We start from the raw sequence: 11158 nt of genomic DNA, 5'->3' as shown, positions 1-11158 counted from the left end.
GTGTGATCATGAAAGAGGGAAGTCCCTTGTTGTGACAGAGTCCAGAACCCTGGGCCTTGGCCCTGGGAGGGGCTGCGGAAGTAGAAGGCCTGGGATCAGTCTGCAAGCAGCTCCGTGGACGTAGGCAGCCAGGGAGGTGTCCAGAGAACCCAGAGGTGGGGAAGCCAAGGATCTGGGGACAGGATCTCGGGCCCCTGAGGCCCTGCAGCGGGGCCAGAACTCGAGCCTCCTGCACCACGCTGCCCCCCACCTCGGTATTCTCTGCGTGGTTTTTTTTTATTCTCCCTTGGTGCTTTGGAAAGTCTGAACTAAGTGTGGACAATCCCTCACACTTAGTCCAGTGCTAAGGGATCGGGGTACCTGCCCGGAACTCCGAGGTGGTACAGGCAGAGCCGCGTGCCAGGGATGCCCTGCCCCACCCAGGTGTGTCCTGAACCTCTGGCCCTGCCCGTCTAGAGCCTACCTGGAGGCTGCATCTCAGCAAAGACGGGCAAACTCCTTTACACACTTCACAGAACATGTACCCACCCCTGCAAACACAGCACACCCTCCACATGCAAACACGGGACGCACACGCCCTTCACATACTCAGCTGTACATAGGATATAAACACTGCAGGAGGGGCGGCCTGGGGGGTGGGGTGCAGTCGGTTAGGCGTCCGGCCGGCTCTTGGTTTCAGCTCAGGTCATGATATCTGGGTCGGGAGCTCCACACTCAGTGCAGAGGCTGCTGGAGATGCTCCCCCTCCCTCTGCCCCTCCCGCTTGAGCTCTCTCTCTCTCTAAAATAAATCTTTAAAATATATATATGTAAACACAGCATGTGAAAGGGTAGAATAAGAGTGGCAGGGCCCAGTGTAGGGCGGGTGCAACCCTCAGCGGAGCAGGGAAGAGCCCACTGAGCAATGCCAAGTCCTACGCTATCTAGGTTTCTGGAAATTGTGGGTGTGACACGTCCAGTTGCTACCAATGGATTCTGAGCTTCTGAAGGGATAGGAAACGGGGACTCCTTGGTCCCCAGCTGCAAATGAGTGAAGACGGCAAAAAGCCATCTGTGGCCACCAAGGAAACGCCATCTACCTTGGCTGGGGACGAGGAGAGGCTGGGGAACTGCACTGAGTGTAATGCCGGAGCCTCCTCTTCCTCGCTGGGCCGCTCACCCGGCCCTCCCTGCAAGCCGCCCTGGGAGGTGGGCAGACAGGCAAGTGGGCTCCCTCCTGAGACTAGCACCTGAACCCGCTCTGCCCGCCTCGAAGGGTCGGTTGTGGGGTGTTTAGGAGCACATTAACAATGAAGGTGTCATCTGGCATTCGGCAAAGAAGTCTCTCTGGGAACAGCCAGACCTTCCTCCCCAGTGCCCCCCACTTCCCAACCACACCACCCCCTGCAGCTTCTGAGCCCCAGGAGCCTCCGGACCACGTCTCCCCCACCCCACAGACCAGGGCTGCATACGGCAAATGGGACTGGCAGCGGCTTTATTTGGGAAAAGACACTTGAATTGGCTTTCGGTCGGGGGCACGGACAAGAAGGGGTACCCAGGGCAGTAGACTCCCCCTAAGGGTAGGCTGGGGACCGGGGCTGAGCCTTAGGCGGGTCTCTCGTACGCGAGGCTCCCCTGCACAGCTCCTTCCCCCGAAGGCTTCATGGGGCCACAAGAGCAAGGAGGCTGGGGGGGCCCGCGCTGGCCGTTCACTTGGGCAGGACGTCAGACGACTCAGACACCAGCTTCCCATCGCGAGTCTCGATCTTCTTCACAACCACGGCCTTGGAGGAGCTGCTGCGGCTGAAGGAACCGCCAGGGCCAAAGCCGGACTGGAAGGAGCTCTGGCCGTAGTTGAGGCCGGGGCTCGTGAGGCCCCCGTAGGCCAAGTTCAGGCCACCTGGTCAGAAACGGAAGCAGCCGAAGAATGAGCGCAGGAGGCCCGCACACATCGGGCTCCATGCCGCCCCCGCGTGCCCCGTCCCCTGCCCCCCTGTAGTCCCCGGGCCGGGGGCCCCCTTCGTTACTTTAGGATTGTTGGGGGAAACCGGGAGCCCGGGGAGGACAGAGCTGGGAACTCGTGACCTCGGACAAGACCGTTGCCTCGCCCCAGCCCCCCCCCCCCCCCCCCCGCCCGCTCGAACAGGAGAGAATGGCTAGAGCTGCGGAACCCCCCCCCCCTCCGCAGGCCGGGGCCAGGACACTCACCGGAGTAGCCGCTGGTCGTCTTCGTATGGATGCTCATGTTCTGCATCCCAGACTCCAGCCTGTCCCCGGAGGATACACGGGACCTCAGAACGGGCTCCTGGCCCTCGTCCCAGGGCTACAGGAATCCGTTCCCTCCCCTCCCCCCGTGCCCACCGCGGGTCCCAGGGCCCCCACACCCACCGGCTCTCCTCGCCCTCCAGCAGCTTGCGGTAGGTGGCGATCTCGATGTCCAGGGCCAGCTTGACGTTCATGAGCTCCTGGTACTCGCGCAGCTGCCGGGCCATGTCCTGCTTGGCCCGCTGCAGGGCGGCCTCCAGCTCGGCCACCTTGGCATTGGCGTCCTTAACGGCCAGCTCCCCGCGCTGCTCGGCGTCGGCGATGGCAGCCTCCAGGGCAGCCCTCTGGGGGCACGGGGGCCAGGTGAGCGGGTGGCGCAGTCTGGACGCCTCCTCCCCCCGCCCTAAGCTAACCGACTCCACCTAGCTCAAGGCAAATGCTACCGGTGGCCTTCAGGAAACAGAACAGGGAAACCTAAGCGGCTCCCGGGCACCTCCCTGCTCCAGCTCCTCCCCTGGGACACCGCGGGGCACCATCTCCGCCCCAGGTCTCTACTTTCCAGCCGCCCTAACGCACTAGAAGCTGACCTCACCCTGATGCAGAGGAGAGATCAAATAAAGCAGGCCTGCGGGGGCCCATCCTGGAGCAGCTGTCTGTCCCATCCCCCGCCGGCCCGTCACGGCCCCAGGGACCTCCTCAGCACCCTTCTGCCCCCTGGGAGCAGTCTGAGAAGCTCAAAGTCTGGTCTAGAATTGCTTTCCTGACCCCAGACCCCTCACCCCTGGCTGCATGGTCTGCCCTCACCTTGTCATGTCCGAGGAGCCTCTCCCAGCCCCGGCCCGGCCCATACCTGGTTTTTGAGGGTCTCGATCTCAGCCTGGAGGCGGCTGATGCTCCGGTTCATCTCGGAAATCTCAGTCTTCGTGCGACGGAGGTCATCCCCGTGCTTCCCGGCCAACGTCTGCAGCTCCTCATACTGCGGGTGGGAGGCGGGAGTGAGGCGAGGGCCCAGCTCGCCTCACCTCTGCCCCCTCCCCGCACACACACCGCCACCAGCCTTCTTCCAGACCTCCAGGTCCCCATACCGCGGTCTCCCCAGCACCCACTCCGCGGGCCCCGCTCACAGCAGGCAGGATAGAGTCTGAAATCCTGCTCCCTCCTGCACTAAGGCGCAGAACCCGCCAAAGGGGAAGGCCAGCTAGTGCCCCCGCTCTTGACCTTGATCTGGTACATGGTCTCGGCCTCCACCCGGCTGCGGTTGGCGATGTCCTCGTACTGGGCCTTGACCTCGGCGATGATGCCGTCCAGGTCCAGGGAGCGGCTGTTGTCCATGGACAGCACCACGGACGTGTCCGAGATCTGGGACTGCAGCTCATGGATCTCCTGGGGGTGGGGGGCAATGGCAGGGGCCGATGTGAGGCTCTGTCCTTGCGCACAAAAGCCTCCTTTGGCAGAAGGGACTTCCTCGGGGACAAGACAGGGAGGCCAGCAGCAGGGGAGAGAAGCAGGTGGGAGCTAGGGCTGGGAAGACGGGTCAAAGGCCTGAACCCCAGGGGGAGGTACAGATGAAGGAGGCAAGGGCCGAAGGCCAAGCAGCTCCAGGTAAGTGACCCAAGGGGTAGAGCCCTTCCCCACTCAGCTGCCCCCTAAAGAACTTGCTATAAAGCCCAAAGATAAAAATAAAAATAAAAATAAAAAAAAAATAAAGCCCAAAGATTTAGAACAAAGGCTCCGTATGACGGCCTTGGACAGGCTGTTTCATTCCCAAGCCTGTTTTCTCCTCTGTGAAGTGGGGTAATAAAGCCTCCCTCGCCCTCATGCAGGGGGACAAAACATACAGAACGAGCACCCTGGGTTATGTCGATAATTGTGATCATTCAGTGGTGACACCCTGTCTGCTGGGGTGGGGGCCCCTCAGTCTGCAGCCCCCCGAGAACATACCTCTTCATACAGCTGCCGTAAGAAGTTGATCTCGTCGGTCAGCCCTTCCAGGCGGGACTCCAGTTCTATCTTGTTCATGTAAGCTTCATCCACATCCTGGGTGGTAGGGGAAGGGGGCCTGAGCGGAGGACCCACATGCCGCAACCAGGGGCACTCAATGGCCCAGGACCCTCTAACTAAATGGCTTTCCCACCTCACTCTGTGGCCTGATCCTCCAGCCTCTGCCCCGCCACACCTGTATCCCCGGTGCAAACACCTTTACCTCGGTTTCTCGCAGTCCTCCCCCTCCTCCCCCTCCTCCTCCTTCTCCTCCTCCTCCTCCAGGAAGCTTTCCATGGCCACACCTCCAATTCTACCGCCCCATTTTCTTAACCACGTCCCAACATCATTGTCCAGAGTTCTGTCCAAAACGCACCTAACTACCTCCTCTGTCCTTGTCCGCCTCTCTGTGCTGTATACCTAGCAGGTAGCCAAACGTCCGTTACTTGGACATATTTAGGGACAGAACCCAGAAAGCCTTCGTCCAAGCCTCTAAGCCCCGCCTCCTGTGTCTGGTCGCGGAGGGGCGCTCCCTCACCTTCTTGATGAGGACAAATTCATTCTCCATGTCTCCACGCAATTTGATCTCATCCTCGTATCTGGTGAGGAACAGACTTAGAATCAGAGGATGAAGGCAAAGGTGAGGTTGTCCTGAGCATTTGGGGAGGCAAAAACATCTAGGAAATTCAGTTCATGGAGATGCAGGATAGGAGGGCAGGTCCGGCCCTTCCGCCCTGACCAGCCATTCTCCCGCCAGCCCTACCCCGGGTTTTCATCAGCCAGTGGGGAAGGCTGTAGCAGGAAACCCCTCTCCGAATCCATGAACACATGTTGGATCAGGCTCATTTAGAGGGTCAGAGACGGGAACTGACAGGAGCCCTCAGACAGAACTCTCTGGGGTGTGCTGGACGTCAAAGGTAAGGAATAAATAGGGCCAGGGCTGTAAGGATACAACAGAGGCCTTTCCCACCTTAGGGCTACTATGTAAGCACTACCACGTAAGTTGTTGTCCAAATCTGGACAGTCCTGGGATTGAAAGAGGGTGGGCGCTATTAACAATCATGCCTGGACAGCATGTAAAGGCTAGACTGTCCTGGGAAGGCCGATCCTCCGGTCGCCCTAATTGGACAGGACCGCGCTGCCCACCAGGCAGAGAGGGCCACGGGGTCTAGGGCAGGGCCGCAGGGCTGCGGCGGTGGGAAGGAGGGCAGCTCACTTATTCTTGAAGTCCTCCACGAGCCCCTGCATGTTGCCAAGCTCCACTTCCAGCTTCAGCTTCTCCTGCCCCAGGGTGTCCAGCTGCCTCCGGAGGTTGTTGATGTAGCTCTCAAACATGTTGTCTATGTTGCTCCGAGAGGTTTTCTGCTGCTGCAGGAGGCTCCACTTGGTCTCCAGGATTTTGTTCTGCTGCTCCAGGTGTCTGACCTGCACGGGTGGGAAAGGGGGCAAGAAGGTCTACTTCGGGCCCCGGTGCAGTCTGCAGGGAAGCCAGCATCGTCTTCTCCTCTGACCCGCTCCCGGTGGGGCCTCCAGAGCCCAGAGAGCGGGTGAGCTGTTCTGGAAGGATCCCCAGTGGCCTGATAGAGAAACCCCTGTAATGCTGGGGTTTGGGGGGAGCGCGGGGGCAAGGGACGACAAGCAAGCACACGGATGGAAGGGATGGGCTAGGAGAGTTATGTTGAAATGGTATTTGCAGAACAAATAGGTCTTATTTGCTTAGACTGTATACAAATCAGTAAGAATAGCCAAGTCTCGATTAACACTTTGTATAAGATTGAAAAAGAAATTTCATTGCACATAGCAAATGTTATCCTCATCATTACTATTTGGAGTGGCTTTGAGGCGCGCCTACAGATTACAGAGAAACTTCAGCCCTTTGGCCCCGAGAGCACTGGCCAGAAGACCTGGGGTCAGCTAAATAAATGCTGCTACTAACCCATGCTGCACCGACACCGAGCTGCTTCCCCTTTCTGAGCCTGGGTCTCCCTAACCCCACAGTGGCCCAGAGGAGCCCAGCAGGCCCTTCCAGGAGCCTAACCCCCTGCAGATGGCACTTTCAGCCAGGGAAGGGGCAAGAGACCATGCAGATCTGGGCGCACACTGAGCACCCCCTCCCTGAGGCACTCCCTCTGAGATTTTCCAGCCTGGCAGGGGTCCCCCACCCACCTCTGGCCTGAATCCTCGGCCCTCTCCTCCTGCCCCAGACACAAAGGTCCCGGGTTCCTTGGGCTCAAGGAATCCAGATTTTAAGATGAAACTAAGGCATATTAGAAAGGTTTCATTTAGGGGCGTCTGGGTGGCTCAGTCGGTTAAGTGACTGCCTTCGGCTTGGGTCATGATCTCCGGGTTCTGGGATGGAGCCTGCATCCGGCTCCCTGCTCCTCAGGGAATCTGCTTCTCCTTCTCCCTCTGCCACTGCCCCTGCTTATGCTCTCACACACTCTCTCTCTCTCTCTCTCAAATAAATAAATAAACAAATAAATAAATAAATATTTTTTAAAAAACAGTTTTATGTATTTATTTACTTATTTGTCTATTTTTAGACTGTATTTTTTAAGTAATCTCTACCCCCAACCCTGGGGCTTAAACTCCTAACTCCGAGATCAAGAGTTACATGCTCCACCAGCTGAGCCAGCCAGGCGCCCCGGAAAGAAAATTTTTAAAGGAAAGAATAATAGACTGCTTCCAAGAACAGGAATGCATTGTCCTTGGCCAACCCAAAGTCGTCACTTTTTTTTCAATCGAAGGAACCAAAAAGAGAGAAGGCGGTCTTAAGGGTGCAGCCTAGATCCAACCAATCCTTCCCTGTAAATCCTTTTGTGGGGACGCCAGGGTGGCTCAGCGGTTGAGCGTCTCCCTTCAGCCCAAGGCGTGACCCCGGGGTCCTGGGATCGAGTCCTGCAACGGGCTCCCTGCATGGAGCCTGCTTCTCCCTCTGCCTGGGTCTCTGCCTCTCTCTCTCTCTGTGTCTCTCATGAATAAATAAATAAAATCTTTAATTAAGTACGTAACTAATCAATCCTTTCCTGCCCCAGGTCATCCCGCCCCCAAATCATAAAAAGTAAATGATGTGAACACTGAGCCTTGCTGGACTGCTTACTCCGGGGCCAGCACTGCTAACTAAGCTCTTTGCACACTCTGTGGGCCCCAATAAGTGAAACCTCTTTGATTTGGGGATTATCACGCCCACTTTAGAGGTGAAATCAGGGTTGGTAAGGTAACCCGGTCCAAGGAGAGGCCCGCACCGCCACCGGGGACTTGGGGCTGGGGCCCCGGGAGGCCGCCCGGCCCTAAGGTCAAGGGCTCTGGTTCACAGGGCGCCGCTCTGGCCCAGGATTTGCCGGCCTCCCTTCCCACTAGGCCCCCAGGAGCCCGTGGGCGGGGAGGGACCCGGTCCTGCTGGGTGCTGCTGGGCCCGGCTGCGTCGGAGGGCTGGGCTGGGCCGGGCCAGGCCGGGCGGGGCGTGCAAGGGGCCAGGCTGGGTGGGCAAGGGGCGTTGGCGGCAGACGCCTTATTTGGGGCCATAAACTCTGGGGTTGAACAGGACACAAAACCTGGGCGCGGTGCCCAACGCCCGCAGACTTTGAATCCCGGATGGGCTTTCCTGGCGCCCCCCACCCCACGCCGACCCCACCCACCCCAGGGCTCAGGGCCCGGGGCCCAGCACCTCCCACAGACCGAGGGCCTCGGGGGGCCCCCACCCCGGCCCCCAGGGCGGGAGCCGCTGTTGATGACTCATCCTTGTGCCCCCACACTCAGGACGTGAGATGCCAAAGGCCTCGATCAATATTTGCCCGCTGAGTCGACACCTGCTTCCTGATTCCAGAACCCTATCAAACCCTATTTAAATTTTTAAAAAGGGAGGGGGCGGGGGGGGGATAAGCCTTGGTGGCCCGGTGATCCAACTTCTGCCTTCAGCCCAGGGCGTGACCCCGGGGTCCCCGGATCAAGTCCCACACTGGGGTCCCCGCAGGGAGCCTGCTTCTCCCTCTGCCTGGGTCTCGGCCTCTTTCTGTGTGTGTCTCTTGTGATTAAATATGTAAAATATTTAAAATTTTTTTCAAAAGCCGAGGAGCCCCTTTGGGAAGTCCCTGGGGCAGGGCCAGGGAGAAGGGTTACCCTGGAGCAGAGCCCTCCCGCCCCACCCCACAGCTGAACAGCTGGGACTCTTGCAGGCTCAACCCTCGGGTGCAGTGACATGCATGAGGAAGGAAGAAGCCTCGAGGCTTAGGGTCAGGGCGGCCGGGGACCCTCTCCCCCTAGCTGCCCCGACCCAAACCGAAGTGCATGGGAGGAGTGAGTCATAGCTGGAAGGGAGAGCGCTGCCAGGGTGGGTGGGGCCGGCAGGATCGCCAGTGGGGGCTGGAGACGTGCCCTCGGACGGCCACCGAGACACAGGCGGAGCCCCTCGCCAGCCCCAGGCACTGCCCGCCCCGCGGGGGAGGGTGGGGGGCTCACCTTGTCGATGAAGGAGGCAAACTTGTTGTTGAGGCTCTTGATCTGCTCCTTCTCCTGGGTGCGCACCGCCTGGATGTTGGGGTCCACCTCCAGCTTCAGGGGGTTCAGCAGGCTCTGGTTCACTGAGACGGCCGTGATGCTCCCCACGACCCCGGGCCCGCCGTAGCCCCCGACCACACTCATGCTGCTGTTCAGGCCACCCCGGAAGCTGCCGCTGCTGCTGCCCACCCGGGAGAAGGCGGAGGAGCTGATGCGGGAGCTGGGCCCGCTCGTGTAGGAGCGGCTGCTGAAGGCCCGGGGGCTGGAGGTGGACATCTTGTAGGACTTCTGGGTCACCCTGATGGACATGGTGGAGGCTGGAGTGGAGGCGAGGAGGCCGAACCTGACAGAGGTTCCAAAAGGAGCGCGAGGAGCCGCTTCTAGGTGGGAAGAGTGCCCAAGGGTTGGCCCTTTATAAAAGAGAGCCCAGCCCAAGGGGGTGGATCCGCCCGGTACCTGAGTGGTTGGGCCCCGAGGGGGCTGGGCCTAACCCGACACCTGCCACCTACAGGCCGGACTCAGGTGGGGGCAGCAGAGAGCTGCTCCCACCCCGGAGCCCACTCTAGCGGGGCTCCAGCTCCGGAAAGAGGGATTCCTTCCGGAAGCGTAAAGCTGGAGAGAAACCCTGGCCTGCCGGAGCCCTCTGTCACAGAGACTGGGTTGGGGTCAACCAGCCACTGCAGCCCTACTCCTCCCGCTTGTCCCCTTCCCCCCTTTAGGAAAATAAACGCAAGGATTCGGAAGCTTAGCAGGAAAGGGATCCCACGGCAGCTGACACCCCAGAGACGCCTCCCCGTGTGCTTTTCTGCACTTTGAGTGATTATGAAATTCTTCCCAGACTGGAGGGCAGGGCATCTAGGGTCCAGATCCTTGAACCTGAGGCCAGCCATCCGCCTAGTGTCACCTGGGTTACTGCTATATCCTCAGCATCCGGTGCCGCTGGGTGAATAATTGTAGAATAAACACACAGTGTGACACACGGGCTGTCTTCCCTCTGGGTCCGTGAGTGCAAGAAATGAGAACCAACAGAGCACGCTCCTGGACGCAACCTAGTGCCTCCCTCCCTCCCAGGATCCCAGGACTGCCTGGAGCAGTAGGCCTTACTAAACGGCACAGAGAATGAGGAACAAGAGCTAAGGAGAGAAAGATGGGGGAGCAACGGAGAGAGGGAAGCTGTACTGTTATTGCCCCTTGCAGGAGTGGTTCCCATAGCACCCAGTGGGTGACTCACAGGAAGGGAGGCAGAACTGTGCGGGGTGGGGCGGGATGGGGGGCACTGCTAGGGAGGCGAGCTGGAGCCACCTGGACCCTCTTTCTCTTCCCAGGCCAGAGGAGATGGAGAAAGAGTCCCTGCACCTGTCTCCCTGAACCCATTATCAGAATGAGTCAGACAGCAGGTTGGAGCAGAGCACGCACCTGTAGGTGGTGAATGGGGAGCTCTGCACCGCACCCCAGGCCTGGGCGGGCCGGGTGGGGCAGGCTGTGGGTGTAAGGCAGGAGTTGAGCCCTTGAGGCAGAGATTCCAGCTGCAATTACCTGATGACTGGGGCTAGATTCTCAGAAGGACCCTGCAGGGCATGGAGGGGACTGGGTGACATGCAGCTAGAGTCCCTCAGAAGAGAGGGACACGCAGCACACAGCCCCCGGACCTAAGGCAGGGGATGACTGTGACTGCCAGGAGGGCGGACATACGGGTCCTCCCCACCCTTCAGCAGACACGCTCGGGCTTCCCGATGGACAGACATATACACCCCTGCTCGGAGGGACAGAAACACACAGAAGCCCCCTCTTTGGGGACAGCATAAATCCTAAAAGACACACAGAAGAGTTCCCACTCAGTCCAAACACACACACATACACACGAAAGGACCCACTTGTCCCTTCCACAAAGACAAATCAGACACTCCCAGAGGGGACCCAGGGACCACATTCCTTTCTCTTCCTTCTTTTCTCCTCCTCACTCTCCCCAGACTCTGGCCTCCAGACGTGTTGAACCAGCAGGAGGAAATCCAGTTAGTACCAGTTTGCACCAGGCCCTCTCCCAGCCCCTGCAAACAATACTTAATTTCCAAAGAGTGAATTGAATGCATGCCGCCCCGCTCCCCAACAAGCAGCCACACAGGCAAGGTGGGGAGATTTCTCCTTCCAGAGACCAAAGGGAGGGGGTGTGGGCCCTCTGCCAAACCTTGGACAGGGAGCAGGAAAGAGAGAGGGAGGGGCCGGTCAGACAGGTATGGCAACCCTGGGGAGGGAGGACACCAGCGCCCCCGTTCCTTCCCCTCCCCCACACCAAGGCAGATTAGGGGGGAAAGGGAGGGGTGGGCGGCGGGGGCGGGGGTGGGGGGCACAATATAACAACCCAGAGCCAGTCCTGGGATCCCAGCCCCTCCACCCCCACCCGCCTGGTTCCAGAAGTGCCTGCTGTTTAAGGTGAGGAC

General features: G+C 59.4%; 1 protein-coding gene across 1 annotated transcript; it reads right to left on the bottom strand.

Moving 5' to 3' along the window:
* Positions 1 to 1456: 1456 nt before the first annotated feature.
* KRT8 (keratin 8) lies at positions 1457 to 9120 on the bottom strand. Its single transcript, XM_072797814.1, has 9 exons — positions 8682 to 9120; positions 5440 to 5648; positions 4762 to 4822; positions 4185 to 4280; positions 3462 to 3626; positions 3094 to 3219; positions 2367 to 2587; positions 2187 to 2245; positions 1457 to 1878 (listed from the first exon to the last, which is right to left on the bottom strand). Exons 1-9 carry the CDS (start codon positions 9027 to 9029, stop codon positions 1688 to 1690), a joined length of 1476 nt encoding a protein of 491 aa, XP_072653915.1. The 5' UTR covers positions 9030 to 9120; the 3' UTR covers positions 1457 to 1687.
* Between the last annotated feature and the right edge of the window lie 2038 nt (positions 9121 to 11158).

This window comes from Canis lupus, chromosome 25 (assembly GCF_048164855.1).
Source record: "Canis lupus baileyi chromosome 25, mCanLup2.hap1, whole genome shotgun sequence".
NCBI lineage: Eukaryota > Metazoa > Chordata > Mammalia > Carnivora > Canidae > Canis > Canis lupus.
The sequence above is the reverse complement of the archived record's forward strand: the minus strand, read 5'-3'. Positions and strand labels throughout refer to the sequence as shown.